The sequence below is a fragment of the Argiope bruennichi genome, chromosome 7, assembly GCF_947563725.1.
Source record: "Argiope bruennichi chromosome 7, qqArgBrue1.1, whole genome shotgun sequence".
NCBI lineage: Eukaryota > Metazoa > Arthropoda > Arachnida > Araneae > Araneidae > Argiope > Argiope bruennichi.
In genome coordinates, this window is record NC_079157.1 from 32,389,159 (window position 1) to 32,415,527 (window position 26,369).

General features: G+C 29.0%; 1 protein-coding gene across 2 annotated transcripts in view; it reads left to right on the forward strand.

Annotated features, from left to right (window-relative positions):
- The window catches only part of LOC129975133 (RNA-binding protein 24-A-like), a 191,764-nt gene that overhangs the window by 97,111 nt on the left and 68,284 nt on the right, over nt 1-26,369 (forward strand). For both annotated transcript variants that reach the window (XM_056088084.1, XM_056088085.1), the window contains exon 2: nt 10,850-10,976. In XM_056088084.1, the coding sequence (XP_055944059.1) occupies nt 10,850-10,976 (127 nt within the window). The remainder of the gene's footprint in view (nt 1-10,849; nt 10,977-26,369) is intronic.

Here is a 26,369-nt window from a genome sequence, read left to right on the forward strand (position 1 = left end):
TACATTTTATTGTACATAAAACGATTTCTCAAAGTTGGGATGACTGTTTTCTCTTTTTTTATACCCGTTTTTAGCTTTTTTCCGATTATCCACGATTTTTGTTATCCGCGGCGGCCGCGCCACCCAATTCCGCGGATAATCGGGAGTGTACTGTATCATTATATATATATATATATATATATATATATAATATGAGAGAGAGAGAGTTTTATTAACTGTTATTATTTAAAATAATAAACTCTCCATCATACTTTGATTTTCGTTTTTTCACCATGGTGTTTATTGAAGTCATCACATATCCAGGGGTGTTTGTGCTCCGGGGAAACCCCGGAATTCCGGGGATTTTGAACTTGGATACCCGGAAATTCCGGGGATCGTCGTTCAAAAGGAAGTAGGAATAATAATGAATTATTTATTTTGATCTGGGTAATTTTGTTTGCTTTGAAAGCAGAAAACGCAAGATCAGTGTGTGGGGTGAAAACTTTTCCTTTCTTTCTCCAAAGGCAGTGATAATGCGTGAAAAGGGGGAAAAAACTTCTTTTTTGTTCTTTCCTTATTGCGAGTTATGACTCATTCCCCCGGTTCTCGGACATTCTCTTCTGGATTCTTTTCGGCAAGTAGGCGCGGCAGAAAAAAAAGGGAGAGACTTCGTTCGACCAGATGTGCGATCACGTGACCTGGGTTCAAAGGTCTTAATTTTGCAAAAAAAGTAATTCATTGAACTTTTATAATTAGGTCATTCAATACTTCATAATCGTAATTTCTCATTTCTCCCCCCCCCCTTCTCGAAACTCCAAAATGTCGGTAGTAAGTCCGTAAAATTTTCCGGGGATTTTTTGGGGTCCCACAAACACCCCTGCATATCTGTGGCAACGTAATTGAGCTTGTCACCAAACCACACGTTACTGTGGCGTCTCATTTTTTTTTTCCCCCTTCAGGAAGTCTACCGGATTCCATATCTAAATTTGCTCAGCGCGTCTGACATGTATTAAGTGAAGATGAATTAATTTCATTGTCATTTTTGAAAAAAAAAATGTCTAACATTTGTCATATAAAATCCTCTTTAGTTTTTATCAGTTAATTCCTTTAGTACTTAAATTGTTTGCGAATCGCCTTTATTGTAACTTTCAATAACACTATACTATTGTTAATCTATAACTGAATGGCTGATGAAGTTATCAAGAAGACAAGACTGCATTTAATTCAACATAAAAATAACGATTCAGTAAAAAAAATCTTGAAGGCAAAATTATTTAAAAACAAGTCATTTATGTAAATTTTTATCGCTTGAAGATGACTTGATTTCGTTGTCAAATCTAAAAAAAACAATTAAGCCTGTACCTTTTACATTTTTATACATATTTATGTATTCATCTTTTTTTCATACATCTTTTATATTTTCATACATATTTACATTATATTATACATATTTATTACACATTATTAATTCTTCTCGTTTATTATTTATATGCATTTTTATACTTAATTAATTGCAATCAATAATCTGAATCTCGTTAATTTACCGTAGTGCAAATTTAAATTTTTAACATATCTGTATACAGTAAAACACTGTTTCTGCATATTTCAATGCCTTGATGTAAAACGATGTATAAATAAAAAGACGTGTATTTTGAAATTTCATAAGCATCTCTGATTATTGCAAATGTAATGTTATTAATGAAAATTCGTATAAAAGTAGACATTTTAAAATTTCTAAAATAGCATATTACTAAATTAGTTGAACCTGGCGACCAGCTAGTTCGCTGGGATTATTGGTTATATTTAATTTCAAATAAAATATATAGACATAATTTTATGTCCATTCCTCAAAATTGTATGACATAAACGCCAGGTTGTTTTAATTATCTTAAGTTCTATTTATTGTGTACATGAACCTTTTAAATGGGGACAGTCCCATAACATTATAGACCTACTAAAAACATAAATATCCGTTTCGCAGTCTTCTAAATTTCGCGGTATTGTAATTTCAGTTTTTTTTTATATATTTGTCTTATAAAGTATACAGATATTAAAAAGAATCTTTCTGTTTTAGCTCTCAGCACTGCGAAAAAAATCATTCATCTAAATATTTGATGAAGCTATGAAAACGGTTTGAGTTTCATGGCAACAATGTAATCTATTGTTTATAAATTAGAGAATTATATATTTTTTTAAAAAAAAATGGCAAAGTTCAGGTAAAATTCACACGAATATCAAATTAACATCGTTGAAGAGACATTTTTTTTAAAATTTTGAAATGTTGTAACATTTATTTTTGCAATTATAATATCTGAAATTTACCTTAATTTACCTTTTTAATTAAAATCTTACTTAAAAATGTCAAAAAAAAAAAATCTCTGCGAGGTACACATCCCCACCCTCTTAAGGATATATATGCCAAATTTGGCATGTGTGAATCGAACGATTTAGCCTGTTGAGCACCTGCACACACATAAGCGCGCTTTCATCTTTACTGTTAGTCGTGAGAGAATCGCACACAATTTAATTTTAAAATGTTGTACATCAAGATGCTAATAGCAACCGATGATAAGTATACAGATTTCCATTTCTCATGCATGACAGCTACTTTTGCAGCATGCGTATTTAACACTTTCAACGCTACCAACGAGATATCTCGTCTTTCAGATATTTCCATTGATATTTAATATTTGTCTTTTCATGGAGTTTTTATCTAATTCATCCTTAGCGATGAATGTGTTAAGATTCAAAAAATATTTTTTTTCATGGCACCGATTTAATTTCCAATTTTTTACAATTTAATTGGAAGTATCTGAAAGACGAGATATCTCGTCGGTAGCGTTGAATGTGTTAATGAGTATACTAAAAGAGAAATGCAGACTGGTAACTTTCTTATAAGTTTTCATTCAAGATCTTCTAAAGCATTTCTGATAATAAAAAAAATTAACACAGTAAAAGCCAGCATTCAAAGATAACCAAATGAAAATGAAATCGCTCTTTACAGCATCTTTTAAATATCGTTTGATCTTCCGGGATTAAAATCGTTTTCATTTATAAAATAAAATTTAAAAAAACGTATACTCTCTCGAAGATCATGATAAATTGATTCATTCCTAAGAGATTCCGAATTCGCGATATTGATGTAAAAGTCAATAAAAGAAAAATGTCAAATAAGTGATTATGTGAGAAATGATGAAAAATAGAAAAAGAAAGTGTTTGGTTTAAGGGCAGAAAATTGAAATTGCTGCCATTACATTTCAGCATTCGGCTTTTTGTCTTCGCCGTTTTCTGAATTCAGCAACAAAAAAGGAAAAAAAGAATAACAGACAATTCACATTCACTAACTACCTATCATTAAGATTCAGCAAAAAAAAAAAAAAGTAAAGGCTCGTAAAAATATTTTTTCTATAATTTGCTAAATCATATAACGAATTAATCGAAGGTCTCATGATGACACCCCAAATAGCGTTTTTTTGTGGCACGTGCAAATTTGTGAATGCTCTGCTGTGTTGCTTTATCTCTAAACATGTGTTTCATATTTTTTTAAAAGCTGAAAAATAGAAATTGTATTAAATAAAAAACTGACGTATATTTTCCGATAGTTTTCTCCGTTTGTCAGTTTAAAATTATTGTTATACAAATTTTAAAAATTTTAGAATTCCTGAAACCAATGAAATTTTCAATTTTTTTTCAACATAGACTTAAATTTGGAAGGAAAAAATTCCATATAAACTGAGTTGTTGAGCTTATTCCAGAATTTAAATTCCTTGATGCATGGCTATTTACTTCAGGATTTCACAGTTGAAATAAAAAATGAAATTAATAAAAAAAACACCGTAGTCTCTTTTTTTTTATGGTGTTGTATTTTCTCAACTTATATTTGTACTTTCTAACTTAAGTTTTCTCCCAAATTCTTAACAACTAATTGATATGAGGGAAATAATATCCTTTGAAATTAAAAATATTACATTTCACTAACATTTTATTGAGATGGCAACGTGTATAATCATTTCTAAGTGCATGCTCTTTTTCGAGTAAAATGCCTTGATTGCATATGGCTCACTTATAAACGAAGAAAAAAATATGAAACTCTGGATTAAAATGAAGAAATAGCGATATTTGTAACAATTCCATATCTGCCATTTGTCTAAGAACAACTTTATTTTTTTCTTCTTGATTGTGATAAACTCTCATTGTAGTTTAATTAATCCAAATTTGAAAAATTCATTTACAAAAATTTTGTCATGACCATAAGTATGCATATGAGGAAAACCCAATAATTTATGATTAACCTAAATTAATTGCTATTATTTATTTAATTTAAATTCGATATCAGACTCGGGATAATTTTTCAAATTATTTTTATCCACTGAAAGCAAATAATGTGATCGAAACATGCATTATCAATGTATCTGCGGCTCCAAAATTTATCTAAATGACCCATTTAGAATTCAGGCTCCAACCGAAAACCTTGAACTGTGTAAATCGTTCACGGCTTCGGAAATAGTTCGTGAACTTCTTTTGTGTGTAAGCGTGTGTGTCCTCTTTCAGTTTCATTTTTATCTCGATCTTTTTTAATCTATATGTAGTATAAAATGAAGCCTCCTGAAAGCGTCTGTTTAATTCGGAAAAGAAAAACTCGAGAAATATTTAACTCGAGAAATATTGGGGATATTTATACCATTTTGTAGGGCAGTTATTGGGGAAGGTTTTAGTATATTGAAGTCGTATCAAAATAAAAAAAAGGAGTTGCATAATTGCGATTTTAATTATTTTCTTAATACGATTCGCGCATGCGTAAAATAGCTATATCTGTGCTTTGCACTTATTCGCGCATGCGTAAAATAGCAGTATCTGTGCTTTGCACTTATCCGCGCATGTGCGAAAACCTCAAACAGCGCATGGGCAAATGCAAAGAGCTGTGGTATGCATATGCGATACATTTTTGTTTACGTTTGATTTTAAAGAGCGATTCAAAACTCAAAACAGCCAATATAGTTCACAAGGAAATATCATGAAGCAATCTGGATTTTATTTTCGTATCAGATTACACAGAGTTGATAAACAAATGTGGAACAGTGGGTACGATGACCGATATGTATGTTTTTAATTTTTAAAACAGCTTTTCTATTGTATATTTTTAGTGAATTGTTTTGTCAATGAACATATCAAATTTTTAACTTTTTAATAGTCTAAATATTTCTGAATATGCGATATTAAAACTGCTTTGCAGTTAGTTTTGTTGATTACTAATTATATATTTGTTTGTTTGATGTTGCGTGATATGAATGTCATATCGGGTGGAGGCTAGACTGAAGTTTAAAGCTAATTTTTCCTCTTGGATGTTTTGCAACGGACAATACTATGCGGTTACTACTAGTTTTATATAAAATAGCTAATATAAATAGATATTTAAAATAACTAATTTTAAATTGCTGCTGCATGTTTAATTTTAATTATGAGGTTGTAATTATTACTCTTCAAAGCATATGAAATCGAAATTATTACATTAATACTAGTTTATTTAACAAAATTTTATTTTTTCATTTTATCAGCATTTTTTTACTTTTGCTTTTTTTTATTTTTTTACTTATGATTATTTGACATCATAATCCCTTTTTCATTTTCTATACCCGCAATATTTTTAGTTTTTTTTCACTCAACATTCTCATGTAAATGTTACCGTTAAAGTATGAAATCCGTTATTTTATAGAATGCCTAGTTATTCCAGGAAATAACTGATCGTGTCCGTTAAAGTGTAAAGCTCTCTTGTATTTCATGGTTTAACTAGTTATTTCATAGAATAACGATCTGCAGCCCGTTAAAGTGTAAAATAATCTATATCATATATCTCGTACGACAAATACATTTACCTTCCACCCCTACTGCATTTATGTTTTTGTTTGTTTGTTTTAGAAATAAAAATTGTTTTTGTTTTAGAAATAACGGTCTTTGTAATTCCAAGTGTCATTTTAGTAATCCTTGTTGTAACAAATGATTTTATGGTACGTTTCCATAAATACCATTTATACGCTGCATAAATTAGAAAAATTGCTTCTTTTTCATTTTAATTGTCCATCATTAGTTTAATTTCATTTTAGATAAATTGTTTATTTTACACTTTAACTGTCTCTCATTAGTTAAATTTATAGAATACCTAGTTATTTCATAGAATAACTAGTTAAAGTGTCAAATTAATAACATATTACACACTTTAACGGACACGATTAGTTATTTCATGGAATAACTAGGTATTCTATGAAATAACTGCATTATATACTTTAACGGTAACATATATATACATTCTTAAAATCCGTTGACTTTTTTTTCTTTTGATTAAAAATTTCTTCGGATCAGTTGCAATGATTTTATAATAATTTTCTACTAAAACCATAGTTGCTTGATAACATCGCAGACCCTTTAAACTATATCTGTTTCTAAGCATTCAGATTTTTTAAAGTTTAATGAAGAACTTGGCAGAACAAGGTCGCTATAATGATTTTTATCCCAATAAACAGAAAACAAAGATATGTCGGTTTGCAGCAACTGCTCATGTATTACTTGCCCAAATAAAACGTTGTCAATGGCATCATTCAGTATCGATGCACTTAATTTGGAAATCAAACTGGTTTGAAGAAGTGTGCAGCTACGCCCTCATCTGCTACGGCCATTAATGGGAGTACGCTTTTAAGTAGCTCTGTTAGTGAGTGTTTATTACTGGCACTTAACCGTTTTCTTTCTTCACGTGTTTCGACATTATTTATGATTTTTTTTCTATTTCCTCATTTGAAATAAGTTCTGGTATATTTTTGTAACCCACATAAATATCAGAATTTAACATTTTTTTTTATGCTTGCCTACTATTTATATTAGGGTGTCCCATAAGTTTCTTTCCTGTTTCTAATATGAAATGAATACACAGTATTTACTGTTTAAGATATTATTTATTTTGTTATATAAGAACCCATTGGCTCTATTACCTTCGTCCATCTCTCAGGAAGCCTCATTATGCCTTCTTTCCAAAATTGTTGTGTTTTGGACAAGAAATAATTGCGAATGCGCTTTTATTTCGTTGATAGATTTAAAGCGCTTATCGCGAAGAGAATTTTTTAAGGACAGAAAAAAAGTAATAATCAGATGGAGCTAGATCTGGAGAGTATGCAGGATGCGGTAAAACATCCCAATCAAACTGTATGAATTTTTCTCTTACGACTAATGCAATATGTGGTCTCGCATTGTCATGATGAAAAACAACGCCTCGTCGGTTCATTAATTCTGGCCGCTTATTCGCTATGGCAGCTTTCAATTGATCCTATTGATGACAGTATTTCGTAGAATTTATTGTTTCACGTTGAGGAAGGAGCTCGTAGAAAATTACACCATATCAATCCTACCAAATGGACAAAAGAACTTTTTTGGGGTGTAATAGAGCTCTGGTACGAATGAAACTGATGACATAGACGGCTAATAAATAAGCCTGCATGTTTGCACAAGGCAGAGCCAGATAAGGTCATTCAAAGAAACTTTTGGGCCACCCTGATAAATTACTTCATATTATTTCATAAATTACTTCTTCTATTCATAACATAGGGTATAACGCAATATAATGCGTAATAAAGACTAAACAGAGAAAATATTGGATTAGTGCTGCCAGATTTGGTTGATAAATACTTTTTGAGTATTACGAATTTTATCAATTAAAAATTTTAATTTCATTTTAATTAAAAACTGGTCGGAATGTTGTCGATTTTCTTTAATTAATCTGAGAGAATATTATCGCAAGAAGAGCTTTTTTATACCTATTTAAAATTTAAAAAAATCTTTTTAATGATGCCAATTTTATTTTCATATAATATTTTTTCCTCTAATAATATTTAAAAAATATTTTGAAATATACTTTACAGCAATATTTTTCATTATTTTAAGTACTGATTTATACTGACTCAAGGAAGAACATTTGCGTGTACGTTATAGTAGCGATATAATTAAAAGTAAACTTACAAAATAAATTGCTAATTCATAAACGAATCCCTTTTGCTGTTTTATGTTGTTATACTTGTGGTTATAATGTTATACTTGTTGATCCTATACTCTATTGAAATCTTATCCTCTTTTTTCAGCTCTAACTTGAATCTGAAATATATTAACTTCTCATCTTTTATGAATTTCTTTTTAAATCATATATTTTTTTTATAATGTGATTTCTTTTAATTATTCATCAAAATGACAATTTTGAGTCTCCGTTAGATTATAAATTGTTGCAAATCTTTTGAAGTAAATGCGTTTCATTACTTATCGTTTGAACTTTATAATGAACAAATAAAAGACAATTTAGATTAAACTGTGAGTGCACTTTTATTTATAGTTAATTGGTATCAAAATTTCTACTAGCATACAAATTTTTATAAAAATTGTTCTTAGCGGATGTTAAGATATGAGAAGTTTAACTATTGAATCACTTTGAATAACCAATGAGTAACTAAATGTGTAAATCTCGAAAAAATTAAAATAATTTTAAAAAATTTCGGTTTCAACCAGGTTTTGTACAGAGTTGTGCGCATTCTATGCCTTAATAATTCTTTTATTAGACGTTAGGGATATCTAAACATTTCCATTTGGAGAAATGCTTTAAATGATATATAGCATTCATGTTATTTGACTCACTAAAATGAATTCTTGAAAAATTATGGAATTTAAATTTTTATATTGTCCTATTAAGCAAATTTAGTAACATATTCTTAACTCGTTGGTTGTTGCGTGACTCATGCCTATCTAATTAGAGATTTCTTTTTTGTTACAGTTAAAAGCTAAAGGATTAGTTCTAATTAGATGGCTAAGTCATGGCAGTAAACTCATTACTGCCATGACTGCCATTAGAGTGTAAGCTTAAACACTCTATTATTTTAAATGAAAAATGTTCCACTCTTCTCTACAAAATGTTTTTATTCTCTACATATTAAGAAATAAAAAAAGTAATGATAAAACATGCTAAGGTTTGGTAGAAATTCTTGAGATTGACCATAAACTTAAGCCTTTTTAATTTTCGAACATGTGTACTATCTGTGCATGGCATTACCTTATTTTTAATAATAAGTTAAAATTGTCGTTCATTGGTACTAAAATTTTGCTAGAATTTCATGGAATTCATAAGCATCTGAAGTACCTACTGTATGGGTTCCACGAAAGTCTCCTTGTCATTTCAGACAGTAAAGAAAAAATAAAATAGTTAAAGGATTACATTTCGAATATTTTTGAAATGTTTCTTAAGAATTGTATGAAATGCATGTTTTATCTAAAATGAATATTTTTATTGAGTTATGAACAAAAGCCTTCCAAACCTGGTGTAAAGAAATCGATCCATGTAAGATTTGAGAATCTGGCATCCCCAAATAAGCAAATATCTTTGTAACATTCTTCCATTATTAATGTAATAAAATAATAGCTGTCGACCCATAAGTAAGAATTGAAAATTTCTGAGATCCCTGAATATACAAATATCTTTGTAACATTCTTTCATTTCTAGTATAATAAAACAGTAGAATCCCTATTATTCGATAAGTATCAGACGAAAGAACAGCCGGATCAACTACAGTGCCAAATTAGTTCGCTTAAAAATCACATTTTAATAGCAAAACCATGCTTATTGTACAAAATATGTCAAATTGTTCAGAAAAGTAAACTGTACGTAGTACATATTACAAAATATAACTCAAAATCCTATTGCTAAAGTCACGTGAAGGTTACTGAAATGTTCATGCATAGATTTCCCCCGTTAATGTTCCTCACTTACCCTCTGAGCAAGGTCGGATTAAGTGGCTTTTATGCAATATAAGGTTAAGGGCCTATCTCTCCCATACCTAACGTTGAAAACTAGATATTGTTTGTTTAAATTTTATTTTAAATTAGCAGTTTTTAAGAAACAAATGTTTTGGTAAACTCGAAACTTTTCATCACAAGTAGTCTTCGAGAGAGTTAATTTCATTTTCTCTATTATAAAAAAAGGTTTAAATTTAAAAGTAATATTAAAAAATAATAAACTATAAAACCTTCTATTAGAATATTTAAAATCTTATAAAATTTTTTAAAAAATTGTGAATTAAACAGGCATTTGCCAAAAAATTGGATTATATGGATCATTTAGCGAATTTGAAAATATGAAAAAAAAATCAATATTCAGAAATTTAAAAGTTGTTTGGTTTTAATTTAATAAATTAGAATGCATGGCTACAAAGCACAAAGATTCTGACTTCCATGAAAATACTGCAAAGAAATCTTGATATCCTCAGATCCCTTAAAATTGTGGGGCCCTAAGCAATTTCCTACTTTACTTGTTGTTAATCTGTCCCTGCTTCTGAAAATACCGGGCCATGAGAGATCGGATTGGTGCAGTACCGGATTACAGAGAGTTTGCTGTATATATGAAATTGTAACAATTTGCCACTGTTACTGGTTTGAAGAATTTTATATTATCATTGTTATGGGGGGAATATTTATCGAAATTGGTTACATGGCAAAGAATCGAGACACTACACTCATGTGAATTGATGAAAATCTGTGAGATTTCAAAAATTCGCTATGCATTATTTAAAAAAAAAAAAAAAAAAAACTTTCCAGTTACTGCACTAAGAAAGCTCATACACGTGCGATGGGATTTCAATTCAGATCCAAATTTCAGACAATCTGAAAATAGTAGACTTGTGGTCCGTTTTGCCCAATTTTAAAAATTTGATGTGTAAATAATGTTCTTGCAAGCAATACAATTCTCAGATGTCACCAAATATTTAAAACTTTTTAAATTATTTCCTTACTGCATTGATTCAATTCGAATGCTTATGCCACTTGTCTCATGTGAAATTTCTTCAATCCTCAGGTCACGATGTCAGACCGAGACGCTGCAGAACGAGCTGTGAAGGACGCCAACCCCATCATTGATGGAAGGAAAGCCAACGTAAACCTTGCCTACCTTGGCGCCAAGCCAAGAATAAATGCACAGAATGGTAACGCTTTTTTCCTTTTCTTGAAATTTAAATGCTGGTTAAATTAACTTTTGGCGCATTCTTTTTGTTTATGTTGTCTCTTTCTATTTAAATGAATCTTTGTGCAACTTGAAACGTTAACGGGGGCAACTTGCATCTTTCTCTGAACTTTAAGGAACTTTGAAATGTGCTTGTGATTTTGAGTTTAAAAAATATTTAAGTAAAAATTAAGAGTTGATAATTTTAAATGTAAGCAATATTTTATTAAGAAATGTAAGCAATATAATGTTGACAACTCTTTGATAACATTTCAAAAATCACACAATTTTTTTAGGAGGGGGGGGCTGTTTATTTACAAGGAGATTTTGATTTTCAAAGATATTGTAGTAGAAAATATTCTGATTAAAATCAATTTTCGTCCAAATTTTAGAATATTTTTTTAAGGATTTATTCCACGTTTTTGCATTTGCTTGCAGTTAGGTGCGTCTTATTTGTTTTAGTTAACTCATTGACTCAACAATTTTCTTTCTATCATAATCTAAAGAAAGGGAAAAGAATTTTCCTTGTTCTCATAAAAAACGAAAGAGAAAAAAACTACTACATCAGTTCAGGAGCTAGAGTTTGACACTTCCACTAGAAATCCTTCAGGGAGAAAAAGGGAGTGACATTGATTCTCCTTGACCTTATGCTCGGGTTTTTATATTATATTGTAGCGAAATGTCTGCGTATTTTCGTTTGTTGTCAGTTAATATTTATTAAATCTCTCATACGTTTGGCATTGTTTGGAATTAAAAAGCTTTCACATATAATATATTTTAGATTAAAAAGCTACTCTATAAAGTATTGTAATAACAAAATCATTTTATCATCTGAAATGTTTTTAATTAAAATGTGAATATGAATTGAACCAGACGATTTCACAAACCACCAATAAAACTTTCTTTAAAAAGCATTTTATCATCTGAAAAGTTTTTAATTTAAAATGAGAATATGAATTGTACCAGACGATTTTACAAACTATCAATAAAACTCTTTCTTTAAAAATCATTTGCATCTGATTTATTGTTTATAAAATTTGGAAAAATTAATAAAAATTGAAGGAATTATTGCACAGAAACGAAAATAGTATCATTGAAAAGGGGAATTTTAAATCTTGAGACGATATAAAAATATTTCTTGTGAATTTGCCACGAAGTCAATGTAGAAAAAAAGAAAAAGAGCATATTTATTTCTAATTAATTGAATATATTTCATTAATTTATACATTTTGAAACATTTATTATAATCTTTCCTGTGTTTTAAATAATAGGTCTACAAATTTTGATTTATTTCGGCCAGTTACTTAAGATAAGATGTATAATATGCATAATTATTATGACTTTTATTTGTATTAAAATTAGACTTTCTGATTTTCTCGAGAAACATTAATTTTTTTACTGAATTTTTGAAGCTACTGAGCGTCATTTGAAGTGCAGAAATACACAAATGCAATTTTCTTAAAATTAAAAATAACATTTTTTCTTAGTTAACAAAAGTCTTTATTAATTTTCTTTTCTCAAATGGTATAAAGAGAATTCATCAATTTTTCATTTATTATTTTTTTTTTGTATGTTCAAGATTTTTTTTTTAAATTAACGTTATTTATAAATAATCGTGTTGTTGTGAGCAATAAAAATGAAAATTTTAATGCTGATGTCTGCCATCGATTTATTTTCTCGTTCATTTAATATTTTTGAATCTAAGAAAGTCTTTAGGAATTCTTTTGGGGAAAAAATTCCATAACAAAGAAGGAATACATAATTAGTTATTCACCAAGGAGAATTTCATGAAATTTCTGAAAACACATAAAGAACGTGTTATTCTTTTCATATGTTTTATAGATTCTTTTTATGTTGGAAATAATACTAAGAAAACATTAGAATATTAATTTCGTGTAATAGCTTTCATCAAAATCTGTATTGCGAAAAAAAGGGGGGATAAAAAGAAAAAGCACATGGATGATCTTTGTTATTCAACAAAGGAAAAAATATTTACTTGAAGTCTTTTTAAAAAATGAATTCAGTTGGCGAATAGTAACATTTAATACAAAGCGCTTAATAGCTGCCTGCACATATTAACTTTTCCTCTATTACACATTTTTAATGAGTTTTTCATTCTCTCTAACATTAAAAAGAATTTTTTTTCCCTACTGAAAATATTTCATTAAGGAACTAACGACGAGTTCAAGGAACTACCAAGTGGTATTAAGCATTTAAGTTTGATGAATTATATTTAAACGATGAAACATCTTCACTCGTGGAATTCTGAATAATTGAACCTCTTTAAATATAGATGCTCGTTACACATCAATTCATGTTATGTATAACATTTTATACTAATATTAATTAAAATATAAATACTTTCAGAAAATTTTAAAATTACCATAATCTTATGTTAATAATACGAACTATTTAATCTTGAAAAGGAAAAGAGCTTGGAAACTTTTTAGCACTTTTTTCTTCTAAAAATATGCATTTTTTTCTATCAGTTGTTTTGAAAATAGAATGGTTCATAAAACGATAATTAAATATTTTTAAAGAACTAAATATATTTTTAATTCTTCTGTGGCAACATTTTGTTGTTGTTTTTTATTTATTAAATAGAAAAATATGTATAGTTTCGACTTTTCTGTATCATTTCTCCTTCTAAATAAAATGTTATTTCCTCAAGAAATGTTTAATAGTTATAACACTTAGGAAAGTGAAACAATTAATATCCAATGTATAAGGAAGAGGAAGGAAAAAAAATATATTTCGCAAAGGAAGACCGTACTTAAAAAGAAAAGCTGAAAGACGAGACATATTTGGTTATCGAAATATATTTGGATTTACTACGTTTAGAGCTTTTATGGCGTTTAGAATCATATAGCAAAATTAATACAATATTTAGATTTTTTATTGATTTTTATTTTTCAAAAAGAACCGGCATCGAAATTAAAGAAGCAGCCTTAAGAAGAAGCCTTTAAATTAAGAGAATTATTTCGAAATATAGAATCTGAATTTGATGATGAAATGGTACGTTTTTAAGTGTTTCTATAATAATTTCTCGGTAGAAAAAAATAGTGCATGCAACGGATTCTTATAACTGATGTTAGATAATATGATATAATCAATTTACCAGAATGTAATGTGGCTCTAAATATTTACAGATGCCTTATATTAACAATTTCCAATGGCGAAAGAAGTTTTTCGAAATTGTAACTACTGAAAAATTGTTATAGATCGTCAACTAATTCAGAACGGAGTTCCTATTTAAAAAGAAAAAAAAATTGAGGGAAATTGCAATGTGAAATTGTGCATAATATAAAGTAAATTAAAATTTAAAATGTGAAATTTTTTAAATTTTATAAAATAACTCGACTTTTCTTGCTTTTAAAAAGTTATTTCCTCTAATTAAAGGATATCTAGATTGTGTTAAAGTTTTGATTTCTTTTTTTTTACTATTTTGTTTGAAATCAAATCTTTTTATTAGTTTTTTTTTTATAAAAAAAGCTTTATTTAGAAATAACCTTTTTATTGAAAAATAATTAAGTCAATTTTAAATAATTAGAATAAAAAATAAAATTTAGATATTAATAAATTTAATTACTTATTCTATAATTAGTTTATTTTTAATTTAATTTAATTTTGATAATAGTAATTTCATAATTTATAACATGCATGTTTGCTAAAAAAATTATCATTTAACTATGAATTTAAGGTATAAAAAAATATATCAGGTTTTGGGAGTCAAGAAACTGATTTGCGGAAAAATTGATTTGCCTATGGGACCCCCTGTTGCAACGGGAAACGAACAAACTTTATTTTTTTTTTCGTAGTTTCCTGTAATTCCTTTTTTTTTTATTATTTGCTTTTATTTTTTTATATGATGTATCTGTTCATTTCCGGTCTGGTAGCGCCAGAAGGGATAATTATTATATTGGATTTTTTTAATTAACTAGTTGTCGGTTAGAACTCCTGAAGGAGTGCTTGTATTTTAATAATCTGCATTAAAAATGTTAAAATGTTAAAAAAAAAACGTCCTCACTGCTTTTGTCATGCGGTCAGTAGAGAAGTTATTGGATATTTTTAGTGTAGGCAAGCTTTATCCCGGACACTTTGGTTCGAACTTTGTTCAGCAGAAAGGTATGTGGATTTTTTTGTTGATCAGTAGTAATTAAAGAACATCAAATCCGCAATACCCCCTATTAGGCTTTATCCGGCTCTGCACGCACGCACGCACGCACTAACGCACACACACACCAATGATGGAGACAGGGGAGAATTAATAGTATAAATCGTATTGACACTAACTTAATCGTATAAAGGGGGAAGAATTATCTATATATTGCCGCCAGTCCCTGTGACTGATTAATGTTTTCCTAATACGGCTACGCAATAAAGAGAAACAGAATGCAAGCAATGCATGTCGATAGAGCTTTGCCGAGATCACAGTTGCCAATTTTGATTGCTAATCTAAGTAATTGCATCGTGATTACGATTCAAGAAAACCGAATTGTGTGTTTAAGCCTGAAATATGTATGCAAAACAATATCGCCGTAGTAACATTAGTGAAATGTTAAAGATGAATTCTCATGACTCCAGCCCCATTTGCCCCATTTCTCGCATACTGTTTTATAAAGGTATTATTCCAGAGAATGCCGTGCGTAACATTGGCATACAATAGTTAAAAAATATTAACCTTTTGGCGTGCATTTAGCATTTTTACTGAAATTATCGTGTTATTATTATCGTTTTAGGGTTATAGCATTTACATGCATGCGAGTGTACAGATCAAGAAACATTGAATTTTTTGACGGTTTTGATTTTAAATTTGAGATGACTGTACATTTTAGATGCTACAATTGTATACATTTCATTCATCCGTCTCATTGCATTTTACAGTAAGTGTTTGTGTTTACGCTTACATTCGGACAAACAGACTTTCTGTGATTGTGTTTTGTTCAAAATTTGATAGAAATCTAAATTTTGGTGTAAAGACCACATATAAATTTCATCCAGCATCTTTGAGTTATCGTATACACAGACTAAGTTCAAAAAATGTGTTTTTGGGACTCAAGGAGGCTAAAAGCGTGGAAGTTTGTCGTAAACTCGAAATTTTCGACCATTTCAAAACTTCCACTTTCCATATTACAATATTAGAAAGTAAAACAGCGGGATTGGTCCCCAAAAAATTTGCTTGCATACCCTCTGAAAGCCTTGTTATGCCAGAAAACACCTTACTTGACACCGGCGTACGATACTTACGAAATCTTAACTTTTACGTGAATTTAGCATTTTTACTGTCAATCATCCTTGGCGAGTTATTTGGCGATTAATCTCTGGCATGCGGTTAATAGTATCCGAAAATTGAATCTGTGTTTCCCAACCAATTGAAATAAAAATGTGACATAAAAACTACACCTGTTGTCACAAAATCCCATAACAAATTTGATATATTTAAGTGACTGCGTCATACATTTTCGACCATTTCAAAACTTCCACTTTCCATACTACAATATTAGAAAGTAAAACAGCGGGATTGGTCCCCAAAAAATTTGCTCGCCTACCCTCTAAAAACCTTGTTATGCCAGAAAACGCCTTACATGACACTGGCGTGCGATACTTACGAAATCTTAACTTTCACGTGAATTTAGCATATTTACTGTCAATCATCCTTGGCGAGTTATTTGGCGATTAATCCCTGGCATGCGGTTAATAGCATTCGAAAATCGAATCTGTGTTTCCCAATTGAAATAAAAATGTGACACAAATACTACACCTGTTGTCACAAAATCCCATCACAAATTGGATATATTTAAGTGACTGCGTCATCGCATTTACATGTTTCTAAAAGTACAGATAGACAGACGGTCAAATTCAAAATATTTTTAAATATTACGTAGATTAGTTCCTATTTTTTACGGAGACAGTTATCTCTGATTACCACAATATTTTTTTAATTCATTCGTAACCATAGCACCAATAGCCTGTTCTCAGATAAAGCAATTTAATATTACCTACTAAATGGAATGTAATACGCATATGAAAAAAAATGTGTAAAATTTCTTACTTGACATGATTTAACATTCAAGCAGTTTTGAAATTCCAACAATATTCCATTAAGGTTGGATGAATTCTGGGGAGAATATTGCCAAAGATATGTATATTTGATTTTAAAGAGGCGCAATAAAAAAATGTGATTTTTAGAAATGTAAGATTTTTTTTTTTTTTTTTGCCTTTTCATATAGAGTAAGACATGTTATTTTATAAATAAAACCATGCTTTTATGCGCACAAAAGCACCAGACAAGGAACGTGCTTCATTGCAATACATCTATCAAAATTATACATTTCCTACGTCAGAAAAGCACTAAGTCTGAAAATAAGCTTATTTGTGTGTCTGAATTTAATGCTGATCCCGGATCTTTTCAAACTTTTGAATTATTGTAGAAGATGTGCAAATAATACCTGCACTCATGTCTGAGAAATATGAATTATTAGTTTTAGTTATTTTAAGATGGAATTGAAATTTGGAATTTGATGTATTTTTAATATTTTTACTTAATTAAAATAGAAAAATTTTAAAAATTATTCAAAACAGATTTTACTGTTAACTAATATTTTTATATTGCTATTATAATTTTACTATTATTATTATATTGTTATTTGTATATTACATTTTCTCGTTAATCATTACAAACAATTCTATAATTGTAGAAAGAAAAATCAAAGCTAGATTTAAATTTTCATATCTAATTACTATTTCTTTCTCTTTTCATAATGAAACAGAGGAGGGGGGGGGGAGTGTATCTGTTTAAAAAAATATTAATGAAAAATAAATTGTGAGAATCTTTTTTATTATTTTCAAAGAACATTTTTAAAGAAAATTATCTGAATATTTTTGAAAAAAAAATTTAAGATTATAATTTTCATTTTAATAATCATATATTTTGCGATGCAAAGGAATTTTTGCTCTCAAACTTCAATGAATATTATCTTTATCAAATTAGTTGGGTAACCTTTTAATGCGAGCATGTCAAATTCTCACCAATATAAAATTATATTCACATAAGTTTACAAAATACCTCATCTTTAACGCTTGATTTTAAAAAAATAAAATCTAATTATCTCTACTAAAAATAAAAGAGAATATAAATTTCAAGGTACGTGTTGGTTTTCTGCAAAGCAGGCCATTTGATCTATAACTGCCATATTTGGCACAGATATATCTTAGAATGTGGAAATATGCACCTTGAAAACGATTTTTTTTTTTCAAATTTCATTCAGAGTTTTAACTAAAAATCAAACGATATCTTGGCGCTTTTTAGTGATAACTCTCAAAAATTCAACTGCACAAAATTGATTTCACGCCATTTTAAAATTTAAAAAATCATATTTTTTACTAACCATTTTTTTTGCATGAATTAAGCAATTTCGGCCATCTTTAGTCTACAATATTTATTTTGCCTTTGACATTAATTAGTAAGATGATGGGATTTTGCATTAAAATTACTATTTTTAAAAATGATAGACTAATGAATTATTAATCGTATTTAGAAAGTAGATAATGAATTATAGCAGAAATTGCTGCAAATTTTTAACTATACTGCATGACTTTAGAATCGTGTTCCTAATAAGTATGCTCTACAATTCTAATAGATTAATTGATATCGCAATTATGAAAGGAAATAAATCGTCTGTAAGATATTTATATCATTAACAGAATTATTGACAGATAGAATTTTTGAAGTAATAATTTCAAAGTAATAAATTTTTTACTCAAACAGAATAAAAGGTAACAGAAAATTTATCAGCCGTGAGAAAGAAACTGTTAATAATGATTTTTTTTGTGTGTAAAATTACTTTATGCAAAACCATATAAATATATAATTCATTATTTAATATATATATATATATGTAATGGTATCTCTAAATCTAAATTAAATCCTAATTAATTTCCTAAATTTTATCTTAATTTAGCCCATATTAACTTCATTTTAAAATGTTCTCTTATTTTCTGATCCAATTTCACCTTTTCTTTTATTTAATTAATGCAACAGAAAGTCTGTAAAATTGCTGTTCGATTCGACAAGTTCCCATACTCCGAGTGAAGGGAGAAAAATAAGTCAACCTAAGCAAATTCTTTTTTAAAAGATCCCGTAATTCCCTAATCTAAATCGACACGTGTCAAGAAATCCCTATCAAAATCACAGAATATAATCACGGGGATAAATATTTCATTAGCTTTTTCTCTTGTGTCGTTCTGTCTGTGTCTCTGCGTTTCTGCTTGTACATAAATTATGTCTCGTAAGATGGAATAAAGTGAAGTTTAAAATTTGAAAGTCTCTCCCTTCGGCCACGAAACTGTTTCGAAATTATGTTTACTTATATATAATCGTTAATAATTTTATATAAAAATTATTTATATTTATTAATAATTTTGAAAGTATTAATTAGTATATATAATTATATATTTTATATATTTATTAATACTGATTATGAAAATCTTTTATTTTTCGAAATAAGTTGATTATTATAAAAAGTAAAATTGAATTTGACCCACAAAAATTTGTATCTTGTATGTTTGCCCTTCGGTCTGTTTCAGTTTCATATACTATTTTACTGCGGAGAAAAATAAAAGCTTTGACTTTTTTTTTTAAATGAATAGTCGTAAAATATATAATCTTTATTAAATAGAATAACTGAAAATCAAAATCGGTTGCAAAGAATATCCTCTTGGAATAAATTATTTGAAAAACAATTAACAAAGTGTGTTTGTCTTCGACGAATAAACTTTGGCTGATCAAAAATTTAAGTCTTAATTTTCGTAAAGGTTTATCATTGGTCTAGTTCGTATGAAATCTGCTTAGATATTCTCATTTTGTTGAATTATGGAGGGAAAGATGTTGAATGGAACCGATTTATAATATTTCATCCTCTACCTTCAAATCCAAAAGTGTATTCTCAAATATTTTCTGGAGATAATATGTTTGAACAAAAATGTTTTTTTTTTAATGCCAGTTCAAATTGTTCAAGCTTTGTAGGACTTCAATCGTGTATTTTATGTGAAAGCTCATCTGTCTTCACAAAACAAAATCAAATCTTTTTGAGAAACAATAATTTTTAATCAGTTTTATTTAGCGATATTTGCTTCAGATTTGTAAAGTTACATTTTTATAAGCGATTTTTCATTCGCCTCTTAATGCGTTTTGAAACTTTGTATATCTGTATGTTCTCGATAACAATATACTATTTTAATATTTTTATAACTGAATTATCATCTAATCGTTGATTCAAATATATTTTTTTCATGCAAGTACAGTCACCATATGATAACAAATTGGAGGGGGAAAAATTGATTTCAAGGTTCCATTATATTTATAACATTGAATTTTAATTGAAGGACTAAATAATTTAAATTAAAAAAATACTTTCTAGTGCATTGATAAAAATGTTTTTAGAAACAATTTATTAATATTATTGTATTTCGGACTTTTCTTTTTTTTTTCTGGACAATTTTTATTTGACAAATAATGTTGAGATTTTTTTTTTAAGATTGTACTTCGCCTGTAATTTTGATATTGTGACTTCTAACTGTATATTCATGTAACTTCTTAAATAATTTTTTTCATAATTAATTAAAAATAATAACTTTAATTTAGATTAACCTAATCATGCTGATGAGGAGCAAAAAGTGCAACATCAAATAGAAATCTGAAAATCGAACATTCATAACCGTTACCGAAATTCCCTCTGGAAATCGCACTGGTGAGGAAGCCTAAAACCCCCATCCCAGTATGATTTAAAACTTTGATACAAAATTTGGGAATGCCCACTCAAAATGTTAGTACATTAATTTGGCAGATGCTGGGGGGGGGGGAACATTCCCGACAGTCTCTGCTACGAAAATCAATCCAGTTTTACTAAACTTGATAGCTGAAGACAGATGTCTTGGCAATGAATTACTAGAAAAGAAGCGCAATCCGTTTGTCATTGTAGATTTTTTGTGCTTAAAAAAAATCTATTTTTCATTCTCTAAAGACTAAATTATCGGGTATCTCCAAGATTCAAACTGCGACACCATATAATTTTAAGGATTGTGGAAAAATATTTAATTTTACCGATTCAGATTGTTTTTTTTTTTTGTTTTTTTTTGCCAATTCTGTTTTTAAACTTTCTCGCATATGGCGTAAGGAAATTAAAGATTTTAACGAATTTCCAAGTTTCAGATTTCTTGTATTCCGAAAAACGCATTTTTGGAATTATATCCGTCTGAGAATACAAAAGCTCAACCAGCGGGAGTAGTTTCCTCGAAACTTTCTCGCATACTCTTTAATAAACATGCTATACCAGGGAACGCCTTACATGGCATTTACGTACAATAGCTACGAAATATTAATCACTGGTATGAATTTAGCATTTGTACTGAATCTATTGCGTCATCCTGGACGGAATTATTTTAGCGATTAATCATTGCCTTCCATTAATAGTATCCAAAGATCGAATTTGAATTTTAGACGCATTTTTCTTGGCCGATTGAAACAAAAATTTGTCAAAAAACTGCACTTGTAATCAAAAAATACCATGCCGAATTTGATATATTGAAGTTACTGCGTTTTTGAATTATCATGTTTACATGTTACTGAAAGTACAGACCAACAGACAGTCAACCTACAGTGGAATTGGGTTCAAATTTTGACAGGTGTCTACACTATAGATGTTAAATCTGTGTACCAGATTTTATCCATCTAGATTTCTTCATTTTTTAATTATCGTGTTAACTTATATTCGAACTACCGGATAGACTTCCTGAAAACAGATTTTATTTAAAATTTGATAGAAATCTGCAAATTGGATCTGAAGACGGTATACCTAATTTCAACCATTTAACTCCAAGAATTATTAAATTATCTTTGTCACAAACAGATCGACGAACTTTTTCCAAAAATGTGTTTTTCGAACTCAGGGAACGTGAAGATTCGTCAAAATCTCGAGTTCGAATTTTCCGATGATTATTATATTTCCTCTACTAATATATGAAAAAATAAAAATGCTTTGAGTTAAATGGATAAAATTTGGTGTAAGGATTTTACTCCAAATTTATTGATTTATACCTAATTTTGAACAAGACCTATTCTGAGAATACATATATGCCTGTGCGAGTACAATTGAACACTTACCTACAAAACGTAAAGAGCTGGATAGATCAAATTTGGTATACAGGTTTAGAATTTAAAATATAAACCCGTGTAAAATTTGGAATCAAATTCGATACGAAGTTGACCGTCTATCTGTATCTTTTTCATGTATGTAAACCCATTTACTCAAAAGTGAGATGACTTAAATAAAAGAAATTTGGTTTTTGACCTTGTGATTACAGTTTTAATTCTGTATCAAAATTTGATTTCAATTGATCTTTAAAAAGTATCCTAAAATGCAAATTTGATTTTTTAAACTTGTGTATTAATTGCAATTTCTCTTACAATTTCGCAAATATTTTCTAATTATAATGCAGTTTTAATGTAGATCAACTTAATTATAAGACGACATATAAGATCAATTATAAGGCGCCAATCAGAACTCAGTAAATCCAGTATCAATTTCCGTTATTGGAATTTTCTCTACAGGACGTTCTCTAATATTTTTCAATTATTATGAAATAAAATTCTAAAAGTATCTTGCGCGCAATCAATAAACGAAAAAAACTTTTTTCCTGTGTTAAATCTAAGCAAATAAGAATTAAGAAAAAGTAATGCATTAGTGGGAATTTCCGTGAAGTCGTTATTTTTCAAATTTCATTCTGATAATATTATAGGTGTTTACTTCACATATTCTTGTGCGGCTTGTTTATTCTATCATTAAAAAACATTATAGGCATTTTTTTTTAAAAAATTCGATACTACATACCTGTGATGAGTGGTATATTTAGATAATTTGCGACAATAAATCGCGTGCTTTGAGACCCCTCTTTCAATAAAATGGTCAATTTAGCTTCATGCTTCTGCTCATTTTTAGCATGTGAATTATTTATTTTTTCATATTTTAATTTTATTAACTTTATGAATATGTATTTGTTTTTATTATGGCTCCAAGCTGTACTGCAGCACAAAATTCGGTTTTATAAATATGATAAATAAGCGATTATATGAAAACATAAAACAGAACAAATATATATTTGATAAAATGTTAATATTATCCAAATATTTTATCATTCACAGAAATTAAATTTTTTTACAAACTTATTTATTTGGCAGCTAGGAAAATAAAGATTTTAATCGCTTGTGACCACATCTTGGTGTAATGACCCTGTCTATTTGCCTAGTTGAAAATCCGCCACTGCCAATAGTGGAATGTATCCTGAAAGCATTACACTGCAGGCAGTGGCGGAAAGCATTTTCGTTCACAACTTTTTGATGCTTCATTTTTTTAAACAATGCGCTTGAAATATCAGTTTTTCTCTAAAACTTTTTAACTGTTTATAACTGATAAATTAGTCGTTTTCAGCTTTAAGACATAGATATTTCTTAAGTTTTCTAAACTCTTTTTAATCCACATGAAGATCTTTTGTCATTTCTACTATTTACGCATTTCATTTTCCTAAATTTTTTCTTCTAAAATTAAATTATCTTTATAAATATCAATGGTAATAATTATTACTATAAAAGTAATACTAAACTGAAAAATACCGCTTTCAGAAAAAGATTCAGAGAAAAAAAAAAATCAACTATATAATAAGGCTACTTGGCTATTTTTACGGCACCCAGGTTTACTTGGCGATTTTCGGATTACGCCAAGATTTTTAAGTATACATAAGGCTACCATTTGGCGTAATATCCGGTACTTAGCAAATAAAACCTATTAGGCAATAAACAAGTATCAAATATTTCGAATAGCTATACTTTTTAAATAAAATTTTGTATTATAACTTTCCGCATGTATTTAATTTAAAAAGAAAGAAAATTCAATTAATATTTTTTTTTGTAAATGTTGCTTTTCTTAAAAATCGCCGACTCAAATGATTTAAAAGCTTTATAAATTTTTATAAAATTTTTAGATCGATCTTTTACCTATTCCCCATTCATTATGCACACAGTCTTTGATTGTCAGGTATGACTACAGAATATGAAATTTTAAATTTGTATGTGTGCTGAAAAATTTCAAATAATTGGAACAATTTTAAATTCTTTTAAATTGCAATGAATGAACGAGGATTCTATAACATAAAATGGTTCAGAAAAATAAATAATTCGTATGTAAATTGAAAACCAAAATGTTATTATCTTCCGCTCTCTTGTTTAAAAGAAACGCTGTATTCATTTTTCTTTTAATTTTGTGACAAATGTTTATTATTTTATTGCTTTTAAGTTCCGTCATATTAACGAGTTTTTATCACTTTTAACTTTCTCATATATGTAGTATAGAGAAAATACAGTAATCGTCACAAAATTCGAATTCGAGATTTTGATGGATCTCCGTTTTAGACCTCCCTGAATTGGAAAAACGCATTTTTGTCGGATGTTCGTCAGTCTGCCTGTACACATATTTAATATCTGTAGTGGGGTGAACCGGAGTTTAACCCCCTTCTTCGCCAAATTGCAATAATGCGCCAAAGCTGGCAACCTCCGTTTTCTCTAGAATGGCAAACCTATTATCTTTCGCTTTTATTATGCACTATGATTGGACATCTGCTCCCTCGCTTTTGAAGATTTCGCAAAACACAGCACAAGACCGTTGTTGGTGAGTTGGCGATTTTTGAAAATTGAGCCAAGCAGGGGGATCCGGTCGTACCTCTGTAGTGTTAATACTAATCAAAGTTTGTCGTCAAAAAAAGTCAAAGTTAACCAATTTCGTTCTGTCAGTTGATAGTCGGGTTGTACTTTCAGAAACATGTAAACGCGATGGCTAGAAAAGACAATGACTTAAAATATATCAACTTTTGTATGGGATTTTGTGACTACAAGTGCAATATTGTCAAATTTTTATTTCAATCTAGCAGGGAAAAGACATCTAAAATACAAATTCAGCTTGCGGATGCTATTAACCGCTTGCCAGAAACACTCGCCAAGTTGCCAAAAACACTCGCCAAGAGTGACATGATAGATCCATTAAAAGTGCTAAATTTACTCCAAAAGTTAATATTTCGTTAATATTGTACATTACTTCCATAGAAGACGGTCTCTATGGTAACATTTTTATTAGAGAATGTTATAAGTTTTGGGGAAATACTCCCACTGATTTAGGTACTAATTATAGTAACGATGTTCTTGTATTTCACAATATTTGAGTTGCAAAATGTCGACTTCGCCATAGTGACTTTAGAATTCGAAAGGTCCTGTTAGTATACCATTTGAATTCATGTTTGAGATTAGTTTTGTTTCTAGTGTTTGAATTTACTATTTAGGATGTAAATGAGTAGCATAGAATGATAAGATGTATAGTGGTTTCGATATTATCTGCCCCCCCCCTAAAAAAATTATCGTTGTGCGTGATCACTCATTTCTAATTATTTGGGTACTTTTTTCTCTTTTCATAGCCACGGAATTTTTAATAGCATGAAAAAAATTTCCCGTCAGAATCTTATACGAAAACATATATGCTAGCCACCTTCAAGTTCTTATGATTTTTTTTCTGTCAACATGAAAATGAAATATGACAATAATATAGAAGCTATCGGTGGTTCCTGGAGAATATAACCTGTTGTAATGACCTATTTGTTGACTTCTTTGTAATGCATTAATAATGTATTTTTTTTAAAAAAAACCACACCTTTTATGTGTGTAACACTTTCTCTTTATTTCATTAGTAATCAACAAATAGGATAGGATAGGATCGTGGATACGATGAATTTCATTGCTATTCAAATCACGTAGCTTTAAATTCAGTCGTTTTTGAATGTTTATAGTTAATTTTTAGAATTTTAATCTAATGGGATTAAAATACATACAAGCTTTAATGTTCAAAAACAAATATATTATTCATTATAAATTATCATTTGAGTAACAAATATATTTTTAAAAAAATCTACATATAAAAAAAAGATTAAAATAGTTTGGTTTACTAGTAATTTCTTATACTTCCATGGGTACTTACGTATTAACGCCGCCGCAGCTACAGATTTGGCTGTTTTTAAGTGCCCTCGCCAAAAAATGGCATCAAAAATCATCAAACAAAAAGGCAACAAGGAATCCAAAAGATAATTGCGTGCGAACAACAGAATTGCTCTTTATTGGTGCATTAGCTCAAAAAGTACCTTTACATGCTCCAAATTAATCCTAGAATGCATAAATTTTTATCTTTTTACAAAAGAAGTATGTATGTTTTGAATAACTGGATATCATACAGGAAAATTATTAAAAAACATTTTTTTCGTGAAATTAAAAAAAAAATGTAATTCT